We start from the raw sequence: 27,342 nt of genomic DNA on the forward strand, positions 1-27,342 counted from the left end.
ATGAACACCAGATAGACTTTGGTGGCCCTTGTATGGAGAATGGAGCCGATATTCAGGCGCAACACCTCTGCAAAGGAAAATAAATTGTCCCCACTTAAACCCAAAATAAAAATTTAATATATTGCAGCTTAAAAAAGAAAGAATAAAAAAGAAAAACTGCACTATGAACTAGTAATTCCTTTAAGCAGCAACGCTGTTGTGAGATATATATACAGTAAAAAAATAGACAATGGTAAGTAGAGCTGCGGTGAAACACACACATAAAGTGTGGTAAACTAAATCAAACTAAACAAAAATAGGTAAACTCTGAAGGTGAAGGTAAATGTCCTAATAGCAGATAACTGTCCTTAATGGAGGATCATGAATTAGTGTTAATCACCAGTGCAAGCAATACTAAAATATAATATAAAGGAAAAGCAAGTATGTTCATAAAAGTGTCTGTCCAGTGAGATTAGCATTCAACGAAGTGCAATCTCCACTGCAAGACATGCATACTTACCAGCTTAGGTGGCCCTCCTATTATGGGAGGTCTTAACCGCTTGTGGCAAATACCCAGCCAGGACCCTTTATCCAACAAGGCGGGATAGGCAGATAACAGCTCCCACCGAATAGAGATTTCGCAAAGCACAGGCACAGCATTAATGACTCATCTGGAACATTCCACAGGGCTCATAGGTACGAAATCCTCCCTTAGATTAGTATGCTCATAGAGGTTTCCCAAAAAGAGATAATGCTCGCCATAGTGTAAAACGATGACATTTAATAAACCTTTAAAAATACATATTGCACTTATATTGCACTCAAATATACATGTGTTAAGCATAAATTGGAAAAAGCCGGCCGGCTATAGCAAGAACATCCATCCTTATGGTATCTCATGAAGCGCGGTGACGTCAGCACGTTGCTCCGCCCGAGCTTAAGGTGGGAAGTTTGTCCCCAGAAGGGTGAGGTTGGGCTTGATGAGTGGTACAAATATTTTAATGAAGCAGGGGTTCGTTTTTTAAAAATGTTGGTAGATAAATATAGGGAAAGGTCAAAAAACCTTTTGAAACTCCTTGAAAAGGAGGAGAAAGAACAGAAAATGATGAAAAAGAAAAAAATACAAAGAGAGATTTGATTGATTACCAAACAGGTACTGTCTTTGAGTGGCAGAAAAAAATTTGCTGCAGAACAAGCAACTAATGAGAACTCTAGGATGGATATGACCAAGGGGTGGGGGGGTTTATCTGAGATATAGTCACATACTGCCCGGAAGGACTCCTACAGATCCCCTTTTTAGAGGGCCACCTAACATGAAAGCCCAGAAGAAAGGGAGGCATCCATCCCACCAGTCCCCTTATAGAACACAAGGTGGGAGAAAAGGTGGGCCCTATCACAACCAAGGACAGGTCCATCCACCGTCATATCGACAGGGCCAATACCAATATCATGGACAGGGCCCCCCTTAGATTTATTGACAAATCCGGGGGCAGGGTCCCCACCCTGTATATGGTCCGAGCCAATACAATAATCGGGGACAAGGACCCCTTCCTAATCATGGCCAAGGCCAGCCTAATAATCGTTGATATGGGTCTACCCCGGTTTATGGTCAGGAACATAATCAATATGGTCCCTCTAATTATTACGAAGGAGGAAATGTATAAATTGAGCTGTAAAGTCTTGACTGACTGAAAGATTGTTTTAGATAGACAATAGAATAGAATAGAATAGGCTAACTTCTACAGAGTTTCTACACCCAGGACTTTCAAACCACTCTTCATTTAACCCCCCTGGAGCTCCGGCTCCCTCTCTGAAAGTTTTTAGGGATGCGGTTTTGAGAGATCTGGACCAGATGAAAATCCGGAATGTTAAGATTAAAAAGGACTTAGAGATGGGCTTTGATTCTTTGTGTACAAAAAAAGAATTGGTCATACAACTGGCCGATAAAAGGAGGAGGGATTGTAGTTTTGGACAGATGTGACTACATGACTGAGCTGCAAAGAATTATAGTGGATTGTGATACTTACAGTATCTCACAAAAGAGAGTACACCCCTCACATTTTTGTAAATATTTTATTATATCTTTTCAAGTGACAACACTGAAGAAATGACACTTTGCTACAATGTAAAGTAGTGAGTGTACAGCTTGTATAACAGTGTAAATTTGCTGTCCCCTCAAAACACAGCCATTAATGTTTAAACTGCTGGCAAACAAAGTGAGTTCACCCCTAATAAAAATGTCCAAATTGGGCCAAAACTGTCAATATTTTGTGTGGCCACCATTATTTTCCAGCACTGCCTTAACCCTCTTGGGCATATAATTCATCAGAGCTTCACAGGTTGCCACTGGAGTCCTCTTCCACTCCTCCATGATGACATCACAAAGCTGGTGGATGTTAGAGACCTTGCGCTCCTCCACCTTCCGTTTGAGGATGCCCCACAGATGCTCTATAGGGTTTAGGTCTGGAGACATGCTTGGCCAGTCCATCACCTTTACCCTCAGCTTCTTTAGCAAGGCAGTGGTCATCTTGGAGGTGTGTGTGGGGTCTTTTTCATGTTGGAATACTGCCCCGCGGCCCAGTCTCCGAAGGGAGGGGATCATGCTCTCTTTCAGTATGTCACACTACAAGTTGGCATTCATGGTTCTGTCAATGAACTGTAGCTCCCCAGTGTCGGCAGCACTCATGCAGCCCCAGACCAAGGCACTCCCACCACAATGCTTGACTGTAGGCAAGATACACTTGTCTTTGTACTCCTCACCTGGTTGCCGCCGCATGCACTTGACACCATCTGAACCAAATAAATTTATCTTAGTCTCATCACACCACAGGACATGGTTCCAGTAATCCATGTCTTTAGTTTGCTTGTCTTCAGCAAACTGTTTGCGGGCTTTCTTGTGCATCATCTTTAGAAGAGGCTTCCTTCTGGGATGACAACAATGCAGACCAATTTGATGCAGTGTGCGGCGTATGGTCTGAGCACTGACTGGCTGACCCCCACCCCTTCAACCTCTGCAGCAATTCTGGCAGCACTCATATATCTATTTCCCAAAGACGGCCTCTGGATATGACGCTGAGCACATGCACTCAACTTCTTTGGTCGACCATGGTGAAGCCTGTTCTGAGTGGAACTTGTCCTGTTAAACTGCTGTATGATCTTTTTTTCAGATCCTTAGAGAGTTCTTTGCCATGAGGCACCATGTTGAATTTCCAGTGACTAGTATGAGAGAGTGAGAGCGATAACACCAAATCTAATACACCACTCCCCATTCATTGTAACACTATTGAGTCACATGACACCGGGGAGGGAAAATGGCTAACTGGGCCCAGTTTGGACATTTTCACTTAGGGGTGTACTCACTTTTGTTGCCAGCGGTTTAGACATTCATGGCTGTGTGTTGAGTTATTTTGAGGGGACAACAAATTTACACTGTTATACAAGCTGTACACTCACTACTTTACATTGTAGCAACGTGTCATTTCTCCAGTGCTGTCACATGAAAATAAAATAATTACAGAAAAGTTAGGGGTCTACTCACTTTTGTGAAATACTGTAGATGACTTCCTCCTCCTCTGGGATGGTAGTGAGGAAGAATTGGTAGAATTTATGGGCTGGCTAAATGCTAACAACAGAGGGATCCACTTGAGCCATGAAGCAAATTGTGGGGAGATAAACTTTTTGAATCTGAAGATTTCTGTTAGAGATGACAGATTTGTCACCTCTACATATTTTAAACCTACTGACAGAAATTTGTAAATCCTGGTGGATAGCTGCCATCATGGCTCCTGGCTCAGGTCGGTCCTCAAAAGGCAATATGAGGCTCAGGCATAACTGCACTGAGCCCAATGAGTTCCTAACGCAGGCAGAGATTTTGACTTAGAGATTTGTAGAAAAGGGCTACACTTTGGAGTCCCTACAGACTACTTGGGTCAAGTTACTCAAATTAAAAGGGTGGACCTGCTGAGAGGAAACCCTCAGGTGAGAGGAATGATACTCCTCCTACTGTTCCATTTATTACTACATTTTCCATACAGCATCAGAACATTAAACATCCCATACAAAAACACTGGCTTTTTTGGGCAATGATCGAATTTTGAACACTATTTTGCCCAATAAACCCCAGGTAATTTTTAGAGGTGCTCCTTCCCTCAGAGATAATAGAATAGCCCTGAATGTTCCTCCATTGAGGAGGCCTAGTTTCTTCCTCAACCTTACTGGCTATAATCAATGTAGGAAGTGTCAAGTGTGCTCTATCAATGGGTGAAGGAGCAGGAGGACGAATGATTTTGTCTCTATCAGCACATCAGTTGAGTTTGAGATAAAGCCATTTGTCATGTGCTCCACCACAGGAGTAGTTTATCTACTGCAGTGCCCATGCAGGCTACACTATGTGGGTGGGACCAAGCGCTCCCTTCAGGTTCGACTTAACAAGCACGTTAATAATATTAGAAATGGTATCAAAAACCACTCTGTATCCAAGCAATATCCAGCAGTGCATAATAGAGACCCCACACATACTATATTTTTGGGAATAGATAGGCACAGCCTAACTTGAGAGGAAGTTCTTTGGTTAAAGAGATTCCTAAGATTGACATGTCCTGGATTCATAGGGTTAAATCCTATGTCCCTTTCGGGCTGAACGTTGATGTAGATGTCAACGCTTTCATTGATAATTCTTAAATGTACAATGAATAGATTTAGGACTATACGTTTGTGTGTATGATTTCTTACTGTTTCTTTTATGTAAACTTGATCTGAGTCTTGGGCATCAGATGACCACTCTTGTTTTTTATTTTGGTTGTCCTTCCCCCTTCTTTACAATTTAAATTTCTAAATTTGGATGGAAAAACAACATTTTTAATATGATATCTGTCATCACTTACCTAGGCCTTAAATGTAGGTTAATATTTTTTTTTTATATTTTATTTTATGTTATCTTTTATTTTCAATAGATTTATTGCTTATTTTGTTATGACCACTAGGGGCTGCTCTAGTGGAATCCGTTAGTGAACCCCTTTGAGAATTTGGTGACATTTCCTGTTACCTGGATTTGAGTGATGATTAGTTGATGGCAATCATTCAGTTTGTTTGAATACATAGGCTTCTTATACTGTATTTTTTTATGCAGTTAATCTAAAACCATTAAAGATAATGGTTTTACACTATGGGGAGCATTATCTCTTTTTGGGGAATCTTTATGAGCATACTAATCTGAGGGAGGATTTCGTACCTACGAGCCCTGTGAAATGTTCTGGATGAGTCATTAATGTGATTATTGCTGTGCCTGTGCTTTGGGAAATCCTTATTCGATGGGAGCTGTCATCTTCCTATCCCCCTTGTTTGATAAAGAGCCCTGGCTGGGTATTAGCCATAAGCGATTAAGACCTCCCTTAATAGGAGGTACACTTAAGCTGGTAAATGTGCATTTCTTGCGGAGGAGGCTGCACTTCATTAGTGTTGGATGCTAATCTTACTGGAAGGACACATTTATAAATATACTTGGACTTCCTTTAAATTATATTTTAGTATTGCTTGCACTGGTGGATAGCACTAATTTATGATCATCCATTAAGGACAAAAAAATTGTAGCTTGCCTGGTGGCTGCATTCATTTTCATTTAGCCATTAACACACCCCCTGTATTGGAGTGCCCCCACTCTTGAATGAATGAGCAGAGGGGGCATCTTTCGACAGCAGAATGATTTAATGTGGGAAGAGGGTGCAGTTTGTTGGGTACAACCCTGCCCAGCACAGAATATGCTTCCGAATGTAACACAGACAGAGAGTGGCTATGTTACTGCATGTAGCATACATGGTAGCACCCCTGCCTGCACAGTGCGCTGTACTATTCCCTGAGTGACCGAGGGAAGCAGGCGGGGCACATGAGGTTGGGAAGGCATCGACTATCAGTACTTCCTGATTGAGTCTACAATAGATGCATACAACTTTCCTGCTCCTGAACAGCGGCTTCTCCCTCCCCTCTCTAGTCATTTCTAACACTCCTGTTTTCTCTTTCGCAGTGTCCCGATGTCTGTGGAACATCACCACCCTGCCCCCTAGTCTCCTGTTTTTCTGTCTCCCTGCTCTGGACAATCTCGGAGCCCATTCCTCCTCTGTGTACAGTGTCATCTTAGGAGCATTAAAGGGCCCCGGGCGATGCAGTGCACTGGGGCCCTGCCTACACAACCACCCATGAGAATAAAAATGCAAATGATCAATAAGGCGATATTACAGCAGTGCCAGGCTAATGACAGCTTCCAAGTTCGGGGGCTGAGTCCGGTGAACACACACACGGACGGGAGTCAGACTTGACTGTCCTGTGTGTGCCTGTTCCCGTGGAGGTGGACAGGCATTCCTGCAGTTGTGGGCTCTCCCACCACGGTCCAAGTGGCCTGGCAGCAGCGCAAGGTTGACAGGCACTTTCCACCTGCTAAGTTCGGCAGCGGGATTCACACAGGAATCGGGACTAATGCTTGGCTAGGGCTGCGTCGCTGGGCAGGTGGGGCCCCCTGGGCAAGTTGGGCCCCCAGGCAACTGCCCAGTGTGCCCATTTAGTAAGATGGCCCTGTTCGTGTAGTGACCCCTCCTTCTGTGCCCTTCACCTTGGACCCCCTCCTCTCTAGCTGTACACCCATGCTGAGTGGTGCTCTCTCTCCTCTGTCTCTGTGCTGCTGAGTTTGCCAGTAACTACTCACAGGTAACAATTTCAGGCTTTTTAATCGAGCTGTGGAGGCAACTGATCTTTCAGATTCTATTTTTAGTAAGGGCCCATTCACAAGGGGTGCAAACAGTGTGTCTCTTATGTAGGGCTGTCTTTTATCAGCACAGGGGGTACATAGGTGTTGTGCGCATCCCTTTGCCAGCACCCCATTCATATCTATTGGGACATGAGGCTGCATGGACACAGCCTCTGTATCCTAATATGACACGCAGGTGCGGGTTCCAATAGACGTGAATAGGATGCTGGCACAGGGATGCACACAGTGCCCGTACATCCCCGTGCGGATAACAGAGAGCCCTGCACAGGACACACATCTGCACTGTATGTGAATGGGTCCTAAAGAACTGATGTACATGGTGGCTTAGTGAGCTCTCCAGATATAAAGGGATTTAATAAGGAGCTAATAATATGGATGGAAATTCAACTGGTCCAGCAAGGACCGGATGAGTTTTATTCCATCTATGGCCATTCTTGCTAAAGAGGCATCAATTTAATGAGTAACTTCTCTCAAACTAGCAGAATTGTTTCCTTTGATCTGCAGCGCTGACATAAATGTATAAGCAGAAATGATTCCCTGATCCACCTTAGTTATGTGGATGGGGAGATCCACTCTTTTTTTTTTCGATCAGACACTGACTAAAAAAAAAAAAAAACTGATCCATCTTTGGCCAGCCTCCAGCTTACCATACATTATACAATCTGATTGTACAATATCTTTTGGAACTGCCACCAACTCAACTATGTAGTACAAAGGCCTGCCTGATTGGATACTACTTAAAATTATTGTTTAAGTTTGTCCATATATTACAAGGTTTTGGTAAATCTAAAGGAGGTTGTACAGAGATCGTACAATCAGATTGTATAGTGAATGCTCACCTATAGTGTTCTTGTGCATGAGTATTAACAATAACAAATGTTTTTCCTGCTATCTTTATTCTCATCTATGCAGATTTGTTTGGCCAGGAGCTCTCTCTTTGAGTCCATTAAACACCCTGACATTTTTTAAAGCTGGGTACACACTAGGGTTGCACCAATACCTGTTTTGTACCAGCAGTTAGGAGTACCGATACTTCTGCTCAAGTACTCCCTGATACCAGTTACTGATACCTTTGCTGTGCGATTTGAGTCCATACAAAATTAAAGGGTACAAATTGCACTGCAAAGAATCTCATGTGATTTGAACAGGAATGGGGTGCTAATCCTGTCCGAATCATGTGCGGTTTAGACTATGACAAGGCTGGGTCCACACAGGAGCTGGGTGGTTAACCACACGTGATTCGGACTGGATTAGCACCACATTCCCGTTCAAATCACATGTGATTCTTTGCAGGGCTCAAATCACACCACAAAGTATTGATTTTAGGTATTAGAGCATTTGCACAAGTACAAGTATCAGCTACTATACCGGCATCAGTACAACCCTAGTACTCGCTAATACTTTTTTTTTTTTTCCAGCAGGCTGAACAGATCCCCCCATCCGCTCAAACAAGGTGGAAGGAGGAATCCCCCGTCTGTGCTATTGTACTCTGACAGCAGGAATCCTTTACTGTCTGAATACAATGATGAGCGCTGTGGCCCACAGATAGGTTTTCAAGCAGAACCAAGATCAGCTTCAGCTAGTTCTAGAGCAACATTTACAATCTTCAGAAATCACCCTTGGCATCCTCGCCCTGGGCACTGAAATACCTTGTCCCGCCACTGATATTTAGAGACTTTACATGCTCTGTAATTTGTTATAAAGCAAAAAGGGGGGGGGGGGGGGGGAGACAGCGCTCTGTAATTTGTTATTGGCTCATCCAACAATATTCTTCAAAGCGGTAGTAAGCCACGGCAAAGAATAAATAAATAAATAAAGTTAAGGCAGTAAAGTGGTTGTAAACCCTCTAAAATACTCTCCTACATAGGTTTTACTTGTTTATCTGCAGTACTTTCTTTTTTACAATCCTTCAAATGTGCTAAAATCCTGCATTTGTTAGTATCACAGAGGAGGGGTGCAGAGCAGAAGTTGCAGCTCTGATACACTGTATGAGAGCTGATTGGGTGAAAGGAACCCCCCCCCCCCTCTACACATAGCAGAACTGTGCTGTGAATAGATAAGCTATGTGCTGAGTTCTCTCCAACTTCTCAGAAGGGACTCATGCTGATAACAGAGGAATGAAGCACCAGAGAGATACTACACTTAGAGCTAGTGTGCATCGCATATTAGCGCATTATGACAGACTTACCTGAAAATGAAGCCTTCCAGTGGCACCCTGTTACCGCTGAAGGGGCTTCCATCTTCAAACGGTCTTCCTTCTAGGTTCACAGGTTTCAGCAGTATGAATGACGGAGTCATGTTGACGTCATGCGAATGAGTCGCTGTTTACGGTACAGCTCTATGGTAACAGCACGGGTATGACTATGCCGTTCCTTCACTGTGCATGCGTCGGGGGACAACACCGGCTTCATCTAAAGTAAATATCTCCTAAACGGTGTACAGGAGATATTTACTGTACCTATAGGTAAACCTCATTATAGGCTTACCTAATGATAAAAAACATACAAGTTTACTCCCACTTTAAAGTAAAACATGTTTGGTTTTTTACACCTTCTCCCTAGCAGTTCATACTCAAATTTCCTATTTTACACTGCCACTCAGGTTAGCTAGTGGGAACAAGAGAAGCTACCCTATTCAAGCCTGTCAAGTCATAACCTAAGCAGATGTAATGTAAAAGTACTCATGTTTTGTGATTGGCTCAGAGTTGTTACATGGAGGTAATCCTCCATATGCAAAAGTATCTGGTATTTTTTTTTTACTCCTGGCAACTGAACAGAATGGGGACTGAAGCAAAAGTCATTATGGCTTACTGGGGTAGGGAAAATAAATTGATGTAAACCCTAAGGCCCCTTTCACACATACGGTCCGATCAGATCCGCCCTGTCAGTTTTTTTATGCGGACCTGATCGGATGCCCCATGCATCCCTATGGGGCAGCGGATGTCAGCAGAGACATGTCCACTGACACCCGCTGCCATCCGATCCGATCCTGTCCGTCAAATCCAGACAGTTTGAAACCCTATTTTCCATCTGTCCAGTGGATCAGACGGTTCGTTCTCATCTGATTCCCCCATAGAGGACAGCGGGGCTCTGACAGCTCCGTCTCCACACACAGAGCAGAGACGGAGCTGTCATCCGCCTGCTCAGCGGGGATCGGCGGATCGATCCCCCGCTGAGCAAGACAGCTCCATTGATGGAATGGAGCCGTGTGAAAGGGGCCTAACTCTGAAATTATTTATCCCTTTTTGGTCTCTTTATTATTCAGTTTGAAGTTTTTTTTTTTTTTTTTACATTTGCTGAGTGCAAAAAAAGCAAAACAAAACATGCTGCTATTGCCAGAAATTCGGAGCTGTCCTGTGTTATCTCAAACAGCCCTCCTAGTACTTATCTTGAACTACAGAATGATCCCTTATGTTGTAGAGATCTGAAATTAAGAGTGAATAAGTAGTTTAGCAAAAGATACTAGGCAGGGCTGACACCATAAAAATAGTGTGTGTTGCCATCCCCCAGTAGGGCTTAGAAGCTGAGTGCATTTCTGACAGATCAAGAGGGTTTTTTTTTTTTTTTTGCCTTGACAAGCATTTTAAAGCAAACCTGTTTATATTCCTGTTTATTTGCATGGACAAAACACAGGTTTTCTACAAAAGCGTTTCGAGTGGCGCATATTTATTTCTCACAGTCGCCAAGCTCTGTACCCGGTTTGTTTCTTGTCCATATCACTGCTGTATTATTTTTGTTCTGTTGCAGGTAGTTTGCTGTGTCTTTTTCTTCACTACCTATCACCCTATTACAAAAATAGTATGCAGTCTGTGAGTCCGAAGGTGGCAGCTTCCATCAGAGGTTTCTGAGACTGGTATTTAGCTTTGTCACAAATTCCCTTTAAGCCACTGAGAACATTTCAGCTTTTGACAACTGAATCTGTATGGCAGCCTAACACAATGAAGGGATCCGTATTGTGACATGAAGTTGGCACAGCATGCACTGACATTATTTTCAGCTGCCTTCCTCTGAGTAAGGAGCACGACAGGAATACTGAGAGTCATTCTAAATAATAAATCTTGTAAACCCCTCCATAGCTCGTCTGCCTGCAATGTGATGGTGATAATTGTACAGCCGGTGTGCAACAGATGAGTCCATCCATACTTATTGGAATCCGAGTGACATGTACATTTATCACATGACGAGTCCTTCCACTATACATGATGGCGGCTTTAATTTTTACATCACTAAAATCACACTAGCTTGCTTTATTCAATAAAACCTTGCTTTTTCTGTGCTATTGTAATATTTGAATTCAATATAAATGATGCTAGTAATTTTTCTTCCTTACACCTTGTCACATTCATCATTCTCAGCTTAACTATTTGGCTCATATATTAATTTCTTTTCTGTCACATTTTGGAAATGGTATAACTAAAATAGTATTTTGCCCTTGAGAGATGTCAATCAATCAGTCTCGTTCTCCGCAACAACAAGCCCAAGCTTTTCCGGGACGAAACAAGTCAAATTATTCACATCCGGAATAATAGGAATCCATTCAAGTGAACCTGTCAGGCATTTTAAACTTTACAAACTAAAAGTCATACCAAAAAGAGGGTAGTACAAGATGCCCACTGTTAACTACCTAAAATAGTGATGTCATAGGAGTACCAAGTACAAAATAATCCTCTCTAAAAGGGAAAGGCTTCTGGGTAATGCACTTTATATATAGCAGGCATGCAAGCTCTTTTTAAAGCCTCATGGAATATTTAGTGAACCAGGACACTGACCCCTGGACAGTATTTTTATGTTCTTGTGACCTCATCGGCACAAGGCAAATAATTCTGGTCAGCTGTACAAAAAAAAAAAGAGAGATTTGATTGGATACAAGTGTAAGGAGGGTGACTTCAGGCAACGATTAATGGGAAATATGTGTAACACGGAAGATAACAGTTTCAGCACAGGATCAAGACTGAGGGCCTATTCACACTTCTCCATTCCTGTTAATGCATTGTGCTAAGACAGCTCATTTCTTTTTGAACAGTTTTTCTTTCCAATGCAGCACACCACAACACATGGTCAGGTATTAGGTATTACTATGTATTGCAATGCAATGCATGTGCATCAGGGATGTGTTGCAGTAGAGTATGGTACAGCAATGTCCTAAGCACATAATGTTTGAACTTTGACCACCATGCACCCATTTGGAAGACTGTATTTTTCCACGAAACACCCAATGGGTAAAGCATTCCACGTTTACACCTGTGAGTATTACAAAGAATTCCATTTGGGGATTCAATTTAATGAAAACCCTGTGTCTTATGCAAGACCTTCTAATTCTGAATGCACTTGAGACCAACCCATACTCCCCAGAGCTAAACCCCACCAAATTTCCACCCACCAATAATCTACTCTTTTTTCCCCTCTTTATTTTGTGATTATTTATTTATTTATTTATTTTTTTGTTGGGGGGTTATTGTACTTTAATTTATTTCATTAAGTTTTCTTTGCATTTACTGTATGTTAATTTCTATGCATTTCAGCATTATTTCCCTTTATTTTTCTATTTGACTTTTTTCACCACTGTGAGTGAGGGAATGTTTTTTGGCACAAGAACAGCCCCAGGATAGTTGTAAAGAGATTCCAAAACCTGTAACATTCAGGAACCATGTCTACCTTATTGCACCCCTGATAAACAGCCAAAATATTGTAATTTTGCCTTCTCCACTGACTCCTAGCAAAATGGCAAAGTTTGGCTGAAACAACACTTTTTGGCTGAAACAGCAATTTTTGCAGAATTTCTGGAAATGAAAGCTCTTAATTTGCTTATACCTACTGTACACATTTCTGGGTAAACTCAGTGAAAGCAGAGAACAACAACAGTCTGATAAAGCCCAGTTGAAGCTTAATATTTTTTTTTTACATCTTTTGCTACAATATTCACCCTATCTCAGGTGCTGCCCTCTGCAAACTTACTCCTTCAACATTTAGCATTGATCCTCAGAGCAATGAGCCTGTAGGGAAAAATGCTTGAGATAGAGGACATACTTAATCCAAACACACTAGAATGTTTTGGTAAGACACAGTAACATTTTAACTTTCGCTAATTTTTGTAAATGTCACCGACCGTAGCCAATACAAACAACAGGAAAATTAATATTGTTCTACAATGCTGGTATTAGCAACATGCTAGTATACAGTTCAGACAACATTAAAGTTTGTGAGTGTTTATTGAATTTAGGCTAATGGAGCATTTATATGTGTATGCCTTTATAAAAAAAATATGGAACCTACTAGAATCAATAAGATTTCATGGTGGATTAATCTGACTGCAATTGATATAGTAAAGAGAGAATTTGTATTCCTCTATCTTGATCAGAAATTGTAATTTCCTTCAGTGGGGTTTTTTGTTATCTAATGGAGCAGCAGAAAATTTTAGAACTGTAATGGTATCAGAGTAGATAGCACATGATAGGCTTTGGTCTTTTTTGTCCTTGATATTTTACTGTTATTTCACATAGTGAAATAACATATTTCTATGTTATTTCACATGGCTCATAGATGAGGCTTTTCTTCACAACTGTAATTGAGAAAAAATACATACCTGTGGCAGCATACAAAACCCTGCCCCTATTGTCAAATGCTGAGGCAATTTTGTTGGCAAAGGACCAGGTAGTCCTGGTCTGATATTGCCACAGCCTGCCGTCCCCTTACGATCCCCTGCATATTCCTATTGACCAATAAGGTAGCTCATCATAACGACGCCTTTGACAACGTCCCCGTGATGACGAAACGCGTCAGTGCCACCCGCACGTAGACACGCCCACTGCCGTGGCCATCTTGGTCTTCCTGTTCGTTTTATCTGCTGACATGTGAGTTTCCAATTGTGACTTTTTATGCTAATAAATTGTACGTACTACACCATTGGAGTCTCCCTTGTTTTTGGAGGTTCACTTGGCTTATCCAGCTGACAAGTATTGGGAGAAGTGGGAGTGCTGTTGAGTGACCATCTTTACAGATGTAATGACACTCGACTGCTGACCGGAGCTTGGATGTGTGTTCTATACACTCAGAGTCTGTCACCCTAACACATGTCCTTTTGACCACTCCTAACCGAGGGTCAATTTTTCTGGTAAGGAGACATCTTCTTCAGAGCACGTGGTGTTGTATTGTCTGTGGAACAGATTCTCTTGGTGCTGGATTCTCCTCCATTTCTGCTGATTGTTTCCATCAAAGAGGAAAATTATTTGCTGTGGACTTATGGACTGTTCTTGGGGCTGACCTTTGGCTTTCTATGGGCACAGATATATAAATTTTTTCCTCCTTTATTATTTTCTCTGTGTTTCATGTATGTAGCGCTGTACACCTTATTTCTATTCATCATAACGATGGTCCAACAGAATTGGGGTATTTAATTATTTGCTGACAGATTGTTTTTATGGCTTGAGTTGGCAGGCTTTTGACATCAGTTTGAGATCATGTAGAATTCTTTATTTACACTTGAATTGCATTTGCTCTGCTTCAGCTCCATTTGTATTCCCATAAACTTGTATGGAGAAAGAAGCAGTTCAAAACAAAAGCCCATTGACACTGGCTTTACAGAAGATCTTCAGGAAGCTCTATTTATACTTAAACTATTTTTAACAATATTTCACTGCAATTTTAGAAAAAAAACAACCCTCCCGAAGTGAAACCATTTACTGTCTCTGCGGTCCACATAACTGTGGCTTCCCGTCTTTTGCATGTCTAGCTTGGAAGAAAGAAGAGACAGAGGGGATATGATAGAAACTTTTAAATACATAAAGGGAATCAACTCGGTAAAGGAGGAGAGCATATTTAAAAGAAGAAAAACTACCACAAGAGGACACAGTTTTAAATTAGAGGGGCAAAGGTTTAAAAGTAATATGAGGAAGTATTACTTTACTGAGAGAGTAGTGGATGCATGGAATAACCTTCCTGCAGAAGTGGTAGCTGCAAATACAGTGAAGGAGTTTAAGCATGCATGGGATAGGCATAAGGCTATCCTTCATATAAGATAGGGCCAGGGACTATTCATAGGATTCAGATATATTGGGCAGACTAGATGGGCCAAATGGTTCTTATCTGCCGACACATTCTATGTTTCTATGTTTCTATGTCAGTGCTAGCAGGTCTAAGTCATATAAAATTACAATAAAACCTGATTTCTTCCCTTCCAGTGTTGACAGACTATGCATGGGCATTTACATAGTCTGTTGACACAGGTAAAAACATAATGGGTGATTCCTATGTAATACTACATCCCCTGTAACACCTGACACATTTTCCCTGTGGCCTTGATCTACCCCTTCTCCTCTCCAATATAGGTTTGATGTGCTCACCCATGAGTTTTAAAATTAAACATACGGTACCTGCCGAATGATTCATGGGACAGAGCACCCAGTGGGGAAAGAATGGGCAATGATTCAATTATTATATATAATTCTGAATGGAATCTGTACTTTCTTTCCATTTTGCATTGGTTTTTAAAGTAAACAATCATTCCTGTAGGATCCAGTTAAGATCCACTAGCAGCAATTTTTTGTTTCATGATCTGACTAGAGTGTGGAAGGGTTTTATTCTTTATTTTATCTCTCAGGTTTTTATTGTTGTCTGTGTCCCCAAACTTTACTTTACTTTCTGTCTCTCTGGCAGATATTGGGAAATATATTGATCTGAGGAAGTGTTAGAACGTCTGCCAAGTTTTATTGCTAAAGGTGCCTTCAATGTGGACCCCATATTTCCTGTTCCATTGACACCCCTTGTGACAGGATATCACAGAGAAAAACAGAAAGGGGAATTTCCCCATGAGATACACAGACTACAATAAAAACATGACAAATTTGTACCCCTACCCCATTCTTTTAAGGCTTGAAATAAAGTTAGATTTTTATCTGATTTCAAATAGTCAAATGTTCCAAAAACTTTTTTTGCCGTTTGACTCATTGTAACTTGGTTATCCATTATTTCCACCAGAAAGTTTGGGGAAGCACAAGAAAGTTTTAGAACTATGACACATGGCTTGGAATAAATAGAGATTTTACCTGTATCTATAACTCAAATAAATGTAAGACAAGTATGGCCTATGATATTTCTTTCACCTTTTATGAATCATACCTGGAAACCTGCAACCACAGTTTAAAGGAACAAAAATGATCCAAAAAGCTTTACAATAAGATAAATTATCAAAAGGAAAGTCACAAATAAAATCCAGCATGAAACTAAGCCAGTATGTATCTGTATTAAAAGTACACTCCAGTCAGAACTTTAAATGTAACTAAAGATGCAGTCAGTATTTCATTTTTCATCCAGGCATTGCTGTAATAGAATGCTCCAACCTTCTTCTTTGTAAGCAATCTGGTGATGTGAGAACACCTACTTATGATGCAGGAAGGCTATTCCAAACCACACCCACTCAAGTGTTTTTTGTACAGAAGGCCTAATGTAAAAAAAAAAGACAACGTTAAAACGTTTCTTAGCCACTAATTAGATTTAAGCCTGCTTTGGAAGTTATAATGGCGATACGGGAGGTACAAACAAAGGGAGCTGCCTAAAAAAAAACTTTAAGTAGACTCCCAGTGACCCTGTGAAAACAGGGCTCATGGTATGCATAGAACAGTAACTTGTATAATATTTTATATATATTAGTAGTTATTATGTATATTAGTAGTTAACTTATTGCTTTCACTTGGTGCCTGGTATTATTCTTTAAGACTAATATATATATATATATATATATATATATATATATATATATATATATATATATATATTTATGAGGTGATACTGGTAAAGAGAGAAGAGGGTTAACAACCTTTGCACATTAACCCTATTAAAGTACAATTACAAAGCGCCCAAAGGGAATGCGTCTGTCAAGAGCCTGCAGAAGCATTGAGTGAGCAGTAAATGGTGGCGTCCTTCTGGCTCCAAGCAAACTAAATCGTTTTGACAAAATTGCAGGTATCACCTAGCACTCTATGGCGTAGCCACTTAGACTTGAGATCAAAATTAAATCTTTGGCTAGTAGCATACTGATTTCAAGTTTAATGTAACATGCAAAAGATACTTTACTATACATTTAAGGCATTTCGTTTTTAGAACACAAGTTCAACAATAATTAAATAATATAGCCATGCAAGGCACTACTGTTGACCAGATTAGGCTATATTATCATTTAATTTACCGGAAACCTTCTTGGTTTGGAAGCAATGGAAAATTTGTTGACATGATCACCACATCTCTCTATGTGTGGTTAATATAGAGTCATACTTTACCTTTTGTATGATAAAAAAATGTATTCTGGTGCTCAAGGCATGTCCTTATTTGGCTAAAGGTGTCTATGGCCGAATTTGTTGAAGCATGCAAATTTTAATTGAGTTGGGAAGACTAGTACACTATGTAAAAACAGTTAAACTTATACCAATAATTTTATAATGCAGACAAAATAATGGATATTGTAAGCACATAAAAAGAAAGAGGATAGATAGATAGATAGATAGATAGATAGATAGATAGATAGATAGATAGATAGATAGATAGATGATAGATAGATAGATAGATAGATAGATAGATAGATAGATAGATAGATAGATAGATAGATAGATAGATAGATAGATAGATAGATAGATAGATAGATAGATAGATAGATACAGGTAATGCATGTCTGCACTGAGACAGTATGGCAATTGCTGCAATTAGTTCAGTAAAAATGTAATCAGAAGGGCTTTGAACATATCTCAGACCAGACTAGGGTAAAAGGTTGCTGTTTCAATGGTAATTAAAAGATGATTTTGGTCAAGAGAGCAGTTAAATGCATTGTAAAATTGTTTTAGGGCCTCATTAGCTGCAAGACAAGTGAAAGCCTGCAGCAGAGATAGTTATAAAGGAAGCAGAGATGCTTAGTCAAAGGAAGGGAAGGTTACTGCCGCTTTTACATATTTCTTCATTGCTAATACAGCACCATGCATCAGTCCTGGCATTGAGCACACTGTATGAACAGGGCTTATCTTGTAACAATGGCATTGATGTATTTACATCTTTTCAAACAAGGCATATTTACTCATAAAAACATTTAAAATAAATGCAGTTATATCATATGTTGCGCTTTTTTCCATTTTCTCAAAACAGTTTGATTAAACTTTATTAGAGGTCTACAACATTTTAAACAGACCTACTCTGAGAATATGCTAAGATACTTATAACAAAATGACTTCTAGGAGGTGTCTAGTTCCAGTACACATTATCTTCCAGCAGTGGGCCCTTGGTAACACGTTATTTTAGTGCAGCATTGAGTCATTTCAGTGTTGAAAATCCAAGTGCAGTGTGAACCTTAAGTAGAGAGTCATCTCTATGCACTCTGCACACAGAGCTTCTAGCTAAAATGGCATGGTTCTGAAGTATTGGCACCAAAATTAATTTATCATAAAAAAGAATATATTCAGCTTTGATGCAGGTTACAGTATGTCTCCCAAAATAGTAATCAGCTATTCAGAGGCTAAAGCATGGCAGTTGCCATCCAGGAAATTAGTTTCATGAAAGTTTCCCTTCAAAGCTCAGTTATAGGCACATGTATAAAACCACAATAACGGTAACCTAGCAAGTCTCTAGTTATACCAGCAGAAACTTTTTTTTCCAATACCTTGTATAATTCCAGGGAAAACAGTTTCTAACACTCCTGTGATATCAGACGTTTCTGCTGTCTCTTTAAATTTTCAGCTCATGGAAGTAGTTGCAAGGGCAAACAATTTAGCAATGTCCAATACCTGACACTCCTGTTTCTTACATTTTGATTACTCCTCCCAGCGTCTGATAACACCCACAAATCAGGGACTTGCAGTAAGGGGAGACAGGTGAGGCAGAGCCATGAACATAAAAAAAAAAGTGATTAAGCTTTGAGGATCATATCATATCAGATCATATCATGGGGAGTAGATAGTCAAAGTCCTACCCCACCACTGGTCAAAATGTTGGGCTCCTAGCACCTATGGTTCCGGAGATACGGGGCTCCTTGCTCAGCCTGGCAGAATCTACATACAGCGCAGCCAGTTTAAATACAAGCTTGCACACACTGTTTGCAGCAGACTGAGAGGATGACTCACAGTTCTTCTTCTTGTCAGAGGCACTGAGCTCAATGGACAGCTTGGAGCCTTGGATCAATGGTAAAGGACCATTGGTCCAAGCTGTCCAATCAAAATTCTGCAGTGGAGGCTCTCCTCTCACTGCAGTGTCATAGAAGGGGGCATCTGTCTAAAAGACACATGCTCCCTTCCAGTCCAGCCCTCTTACCTACTAGGGAAAAACATGTGTTTATGGGTATAAGGTTTACCCATAATCCCATGTTTTTCTCACACAGTTAAGAGGGAGAATTGTTGCTGCTGAAAAGGTACTTTTTTTAATCAAGCAGTAAAATATAATATTATGCTATGTGTTAGAACATAATAATTTATTGTATATCTATTTACTGTGAAATTACTGGTTTGAAGTTATAACTTTAAAACGGAGTTCCGGGCACAGAAATGATTTTTTGCTGAACATACCCCCGGGACAGTCTGGGCTAGCACATTCCACAATGGCTAGCCTCTGATCTGTCCCGGTTCGCACTTACCTTTTAGAAGAAATACTTACTTAGAAAATTTCTTCCACAGTGTTTCCATCTCTCTTGTGGGCAGCTGAAGCCGGCGCGGTCCTCTTCTCTGTCTTCTTCCGCGTCTTCGTGTCCCAGAATGCACTGCACCGGCCCCTCTCGTCACTTCCGGTGCGGCGCCGCATTCCTAAACAGCTTCTGGGCATGCCCAGAAGCTGTTTAGCAGGGGAATGCGGCGTCGCCCGGAAATGACGAGCGGGGCCGGTGCCGTCACATTGATTCCTGGGAGCTATGACGTTTAGCTCCCAGGAATCATCGCGAGGCAGGAAGTGACGGGGTGAGCCGCGGCTCCGAGGGAGGAAGCAGTCAGAGGTGAGTATTTACGATCTTCAATAAAAAGGTGAGTAAACAAAAAAAATAAAAATAACTATCCAATTCCTTTTCAGGTGAGCTCTACCTAGCGGAGGGGCACAAAAAAAAAATTGTTTTTGTGCCCGGAACTCCGCTTTATATTTCCGTAATTTGTCCGTTAAGCCAACTGCTTGAGTACAGTTTTTGAAAATATAGTAAATTACCTTAAAAACAATATATAATAATTATTTGTATGTTACTTACTTATGGCAATTAACCACTTGTCACCCAGGCCAATTCTGCCACTTCTCTCCTACATGTAAAAATCATCATTTTTTTGCTAGAAAATTACTCAGAACCCCCAAGCATTATATATATTTTTTAGCAGACACCCTAGGGAATAAAATTGTGGTCATTGCTTTTTATGTCACACGGTACTTGCGCATCAATTTTTCAAACTAGCTTTTTTTTAAAAAAAAAACATTTATTATAAAAAAAAAACACTAAAAGATAGCCCAATTTTTTTTTCGTATAATGTGAAAGATGATGTTACGCCGAATAAATAGATACCAAACATATCACGCTTTAAAATTGCGCACACTTGTGGAATGGCGCCAAACTTCAGTATGTAATCTTCATAGGCAATGCTTTCCAATTTTTACAGGTTACATGTTTCCAGCTTTAACAAAAAGAGTGACTGAACAACATCTTAAAGGGACGGCGTTTGTAAGTATTTTTGTTAAATGAGTATAAACCAGTAGAACTAGTAGAACTGAAATCGCCTACATAATGAGAATCGAATACGTAACTTGTGAATAAGTAACCAGGGTGTATCCGGCTCTGATACTAGCCAGTGCCTCACCAGCCGCTGACCTCACCGCATGTCCCTGATATCAGCTGTGTGGTGTAGTGTCCTCTGAAGATAAAGTACTAATAGGACAGAGGTTTGAGCGGGTAGGAAATTTAAGATGGCCATACAGTGATAGATTTTCTTATTCAGCTTGATGGCTGAACAAAAAAAAAAAATAACTTGATTCCTCCATTTAGGCTAAACAGCATGAGTGTACAAATCTGTACTGCCAGCTATTGTATTGTGACAGCTGGAGTTCCCAGCTGTCAGAATACCCAAACAGTGGCTGCATCTATTTGCAACCGCTGTTCAGCTAAAACTTTTTCACCTGCCTTTGCCAAAAACAGTCCGAAAATGTTTGGTCAACTTTAGGCAACTGAACAGAGTTGAAGCCAGAGACCTACATTAAATCAGCTTCCGCTCTCCTTCACTCCATACAGATGTGACACAACCTGCATGAGGATGATATATATTATATTTAGGTAAAAATACAAAACATATGTAAAACTGTAACTATGTTTCACTCTGTTTAGCTTTACAAACAACCAATACAGTATTTACTGTATAATAATATATTTGTGGCTCTAATACAAACTTTTTAAAAATGTGGAATATTACATATGTATTTTTTTTTTTTTTAAAGTTAGAGATTGATCGATGGAGCTGCACTGTGTAAAACAAGTGTCTTGTCTACATGCACAACAAAAAGACAGGAGTACTTACTTTTTGTAACAACACCTTCGAGTCGGATGATATTTGGATGATCAAACTGTCCCATGATACTTGCTTCTCGGAGAAAATCTCTGCGCTGCCTGTCCATGTAACCTCCTTTTAAAGTTTTAATGGCCACTGGGATTTCCTTCTTTGCAGGAGTCTTCAATCTTCCACTGCATACCTCTCCAAATTCCCCTAAAAAGATAGTTTGGTTTTATTATAAAGAGCACAAACATTGTGATGTGTCATGAGAGGGGGAAGAGAAAAAGAAAGGAAGTAAACAAGGAAGAACTATGACATTTCATAAAGTCATATCTTGCCATACTTCTACAAACTCTTGGTTTTGGTGGCGATGTGAAGATATTCAGATCCTCAAAATGGTGAAGCTCAGGAAAATCAGAAAATGGCCGTTGTCCAAACAGTTTCAAGCTAACAAGGGATGTACATAATGCAGGGTCTGTCTTGAAACCCACCAGAGAAAATGGGGATCAAAGCCCATTCTTGGGTAAACAAACATTACTAATAAAGCAATAACCAAAAAGTTTTGTTATCCAATGGAAAAGCAGAAAAAATGCTTCTTTAAGCATTGTAATAAATGATTAAACAGATTAGGAAAAATATTTATCTTTGAAAACATAAACTATAATTTTAATTATTTTTTTAATATTTTATATACCTAACCTGGCCCTATTATCTCTTCCAATAATTGTTGGGTATCAGTTATCTAAACACACTTTAATAATTAATTGGAATTGTTTAGCTAATTTTTGTAATCATAGTGATTATTTAAAGTTGAAATAATAATAAAAGCATTATAAAATACTGTCATAGCAGTTCCAAACCAAAATGTTGAGTAATATGTATTAAAGGATTCCCATTGTCCCTCAGCCTAATACATCAAGTGTAATGGGAACAAGAATTTCAATAATATATTTTTGTGAAATGTTCTATTCTACAATACAAATCATAACCATAATACAAAATAGCAGCAATTTGTTCATTGGCATAAAAGAATCTTTAATACCTGTTGTAAATTACTGGAAACCCGTGAACATATTTACAGTAAAAGAATTTGCTGCAAAATGAGTAAAAATAAACCCAGATTTATTGCTATTTCTAGAATGAAATCAATAAATATCTGACAAGCAATTGTTGTAAGTACAATGCAATGATCTGTCAATAAAATCTGCAATAATAGTGTGTTGCCCTACTTAGTTATTACAAGAAATTGTAGATTGCCTTTACTTGGTTATAGAGCTAATTTGAGATAGAAATCTTTAAGATAAAAAAAGAATGTGTCATATACAGTATAAGCTTTACCTTTTGCATAAAAAATACAAAATGCGGTGCTGAGAATTTAAAGTAAAATTAGGAATAAAGACAATATATTAGTTGTTATTAAGCAAAATGAATGGTCTACGGAAATTGTAAGCTTAATGTGAACCTGTTTGCAGACTATACACAAAAAAGTATTTTCTTAACAAGCAGTAAATTCACTTTAAAACAAGCTCTCATTTACCTCTGTAGCTATAGGCACTGTGACATTTTTAATTCAAAGTTAACAACAAAGGAAGTGAAATAAAAGCTCCTCTCCCCTTAGATCCCATTTACATTTGAGCGTAGGGGATTTTAAGGCTTTTTTTGTAGATGTTTTATGTTTCTACGAATGAAATGCTGTACCAAAGCTTCTTTGGGGCAAGACTGCACATTTTTGGTCCTTTGACTTTGATTATGGGAGTGCCTGAAAAACAATTATATACAGCTTGTTTTTTTTTTTTTTTTTCACATACTCACATTGAAGTCAATAGGGCCAAAAACTTCCCATTCTGCTTTGGTTTAGTTCATGTACCTTTTGGAGGTTCATAAGGTGAGCTACAGGCACCTGAATGCTCAAGATTGAACAGGGACAATTTAAAAACATGGGGTTTGACTTTTTGAGCATTTTGGAGCTTTGAGCTTTAAGCTGAGGACACCCTAGTGTAAACAGGGGCTTATTTTGTATGGAAAGCCAAAATCATGGCAGTTTGCCAAACTTTTAATGGAAGTACTCAACAGGTACTGTAAGATGTTTGAAACTGTTATAGATAACATTTAGAAATGTTTTAAAATGTCTAAGAATTACCCTGACAGGTTTACTTCTTGTCCTGTTATGTGAGTGTGCCTAGGCTCTCCTGCGACTGCAGCCTATAGATGTATATCTGCAGTGTTGCCTCTGACTCCTAGTCTTAAGAGTTTAGGATGGAGATTTGGTAATATCTCTACTATACTGCTCACTGTTTCTAAAGTGATAGAGCAAGGCGCTACATTGAGACACAGGGCAGAACAAGGCATGGTAACTTAGGCTACATGTACACGGGACTTTTTAAAAAGTCCCTTGAATGCTGGAATTTAAAGGACATTTAAAAAGTCAGTTGTGTCGCGTTTTCAGCCGCGTTTGCAGCCGCGTTTAGTGGGCGTTTGCGCTCAGAACCGTTTCTAAAGGTCAAAAAATCATTCCCCTTTAAAATGGAAAAACGCGAGCGCTAAACGCGGGTGATCGCGTTCGGTCGCGTTTTTGCGTTTGAAACGCCGGTAAACACACGTTCTGAACATCCTGAACGCAAATAATTGCTTTCTAAAACACGACACTGAACTCAACTGCCTCTAGATGACTGTAAACGACCCTGTGTACATGGACAGATAAGATAACATTGAGGTGGGTTCAGGGGCTTCTGAAAAAAACGCCCAACTGCTCAAAAACGTCCGTTTACAAGTTGCAGTGTACATGAGGCCTTACTGGTGACCAGTGTTGTGCCTTCTGCCCTTTTCTTCTTTTTTTTTTTTTTGGCACATCTTGCAGAGTTCAGTTCCTCTTTAACCCAGAGTTGCCTCTAACAGTACTTCCAAATCTCTTCTATCACAGTGCTTTAGTTTGCTGGATTGAATGCTGCCCAGTGGAAGAACCTGTTTAACTGATCTTCTGAAAATCATTGGTCATGCAGGTTAGAAAACCTCTCTTTTATTCTCTACTATTGTTTTTCCTAACACTTTGCAGCAATCTCTCCACCCTGTTCTACAGAAAAACATATTTTTTAAGGCTACCTGAACATGCATGCTTATGCCAGAAAATGATCCTGATAGTCATATAAAGTCAAGTCTGACTTTTCTCTAAGGTCTATGATTTGGTTAAAATACAGGTTAAAGTTGTGACTCTTGAACTCAGAGCAGTAAACAGAGGCTCAAACCTCTGGAAGCAGAAAATAAAATTATATTAAAAAAGGATGTAATAGAGGCAGTCCCAGAGTAACAAACCAGATGGGGTCTGTAGTTTTATTCTTAAAAAGGAGTTCCAGCCTGGAGAAAAAACAAATTAAAAGTCAGTAGCTACAAATACTGGGGTGCGATGTTGGCACCCCAAGGTGAACTTTCCATTGGCTCCGGGTGCAGGCATCTTCACAAATAAAAATATCACATTAAGTGTAGCACAATCTAATGTGCATAGTCCCAATAAAATTATAAAAATCCACCGTCGTGCAATATGCAATCGTGTTAAACAGTCCTATCATCTAGTGACTTCAGTGACCTCCACCTATGGCTAAAACGCCCGCTCACCTCCAAGCAGGGACTCCACAACAGAGCCTCAAATACCTGTAACTATGTCCTTCTGAATCTCACTTGGATGGTCTTCCTCTGGATGTACCTGGACCCAAATGGACTCCTCCGCAGATATCCATCAATCGTGGATAACCAAGAGATACAGAGAAACCATAGTGCTCTCTATCACAGCCTGTTTCCAACTGCGCTGCACTTTCCATTTTGTCCCACTGTCTTCTGGGACCTGTGTGTCTGCAAGAAGGCAGCGGGGGAGGGAGGAGGGGCCAGAAATTTTTAGATCGCCGCACAGCGAAAGGTACCAAATATGGAAGTGGGGGGGGGGGGCTAACAAGTGAAGCTACCCCTTTTGGATGGAGCCTCTGCTTTAAAATTATTTTTATTGTAAGTCAGAACAGGTATATTTTTGAGGTGTAGCTCCAGCCAAAAAAATAATTTTTCCTTTTTTGGATAGCATAGGGAAGGGTTAACACTCCTGTGATGCTTTTTTTTTTTTTTTTTTGTCTATGTCCCTGGTCAGAAGATTTCGCCTCACTTTCTGTTCCCTTGACAATTGGATTTTGAAAATTTTGGGTTGCTGTGGAAACAAGAAATGGTGATAAATCTTCAGTTTGGACACCTTTTTCCCATGGTAACTCTTACAGGAGTAAATTTCCCTTTGTAGGGGTAGATTTCCTCTCACTTCCTGTTATCTCCCTCCGTTTATAAGTCGGATGTTTGTTGGATGGTAAATAAGTGGGAGGACAGTTATGCTAGGGTATGTTACCCATAAGGGCCCTGTCATTGTTTCACCCTCAGCAGCAGTCACTCCCTAAAAATCGAAGTCTTCTATGACAGATGGGCTTCAAAGTTAACCTGTCATGATGGAGCCATGGAGACTGCCATTGCTGACCATTCCTTTTGAAAATGTTAGTTGCCAAGCTGTCATGCTGATTTCTGCTGTAACTAACATGGAACAAATGTAGAATGATAAAAAAATAAAAGCTCTGAAAACATTTCTGACACTCATTTATAGCATGCCTGTTCTGGGTCTGTAATTCCAATAGTATTGAAGCCAGACAAAAGAAAGACAATAGCATCCCCAAAATTTTTCTCTTGACTAGGTCACTTTAAGTTGCAAACATCTGCCTTCGTTCAACTTTATTGCATTACTTTACCTGTATGTGTTCTAAACTGTGGCTATAAAAAGTGGCTGAAATGCAACAACGTCTATTAGGCAGGAAAAATATTTGCCAGGCACTTCTTCTAATATTTCATAATGACAAATATATTTCTTCATACTGTTAAAATCAAGGTTAGTACCCTTTAGATATAAACGAGCAAGTTAATGTATATATGTGTGCACATCCCCTCCAAACACTAGTCTAACCTTTTCCAGAATATTACATTGGTATTTGAAAAAATCTCCTGGGATACTTTTTTATTTCTACTGGGGAAATACTGATATATCTTTGCAATACTTACAGTATATTTGCACTTTATAGTTTAGAGCAGACCACAACAGTTATAGTCTGAGAAAAGCAGGAACTCATTGCCTCACGTGTAGGGCTGCTTATAGAAATCGCAGGGCTCCTTACAGACTACCTGACAAGGCCCCCCCAAAAAAATGTAAAGCTATATTTCAATAAAAATACAATAACATCATTATTAGCAGACACAAATACAACATAACTTACATACCGGTAATTCCTGCTAAATCTAAAAGATGAAACGGATTTGATAAATAGATGTGTGTGTGAATGAGGTCTTGGGGCTCATGCACATAGGTACTGTGGTCTCTGAATCAGTGGTCCATTTATGTGGCTTGAGCCACCTGGACCTGTACGAACACAGCTGAAGGTCCTAATTTGACAGGCATGTAGATGCAGGTGTACAGCCCAAACACAGGCATATGCATTTGGGGACCGCTCACCTGCACACCTGTCCAATTAGGGCTTGCAGCTGTGTTTGTACAGGCGCTGCATCCCCATATAATGACAGATGGCTCCAGCCCAAACCCCTCCTTCACACAGCCAGAGTACCTGTGTGAATGAGCCCTTAATTATAATTTTCTAACCTAAAAAACAGATCTCTAGCGATGTGCTGTCACTACTAAGAGGGATTCCATCTTCGCCTGGTCTTCACTCTGGGTTTTTAGGCTCCAGTCGTTTGGCAAAACTGCGATGATGTAACTCACATGCATGCGCGCGGGTGTCATGGTCACAGCACAGCTCTCCCAATGAATTGTATGTCATCCATTGAGAGCGCAGTGCACATGCAGTGGTGCTGGTGCTATCACCTGCTGCTACGTTTAGGAGATATTGACTTTACCTACAGGTAAGCACTATTATAGGCTTACCTGGAGATACAAAATAAAAAATGGAATTTACTACTGCCAGATCAGTTAGTAAATGGTTAAATAGAAGGAGTTCATACATGGATGCAGAGGGAACTGACAATGTAGGGGAGAAGAAGCAAAGTTGCATGGATCAGGAAGCAGTCTGGGGGAGAGGAGTGGGAAGCCCAGCTACATAAAGCACAC

General features: G+C 40.1%; 1 protein-coding gene across 2 annotated transcripts in view; it reads right to left on the bottom strand.

Moving 5' to 3' along the window:
* The window catches only part of EPHA6 (EPH receptor A6), a 1,374,331-nt gene that overhangs the window by 229,891 nt on the left and 1,117,098 nt on the right, over positions 1–27,342 (bottom strand). For both annotated transcript variants that reach the window (XM_082246035.1, XM_082246036.1), the window contains one exon: positions 21,240–21,425. In XM_082246035.1, coding sequence (XP_082102161.1) covers positions 21,240–21,425 — 186 coding nt within the window. The remainder of the gene's footprint in view (positions 1–21,239; positions 21,426–27,342) is intronic.

The sequence above is a fragment of the Pelophylax lessonae genome (genome assembly GCF_965119305.1).
Source record: "Pelophylax lessonae genome assembly, chromosome: 2".
In the NCBI taxonomy this organism is placed as follows: domain Eukaryota; kingdom Metazoa; phylum Chordata; class Amphibia; order Anura; family Ranidae; genus Pelophylax; species Pelophylax lessonae.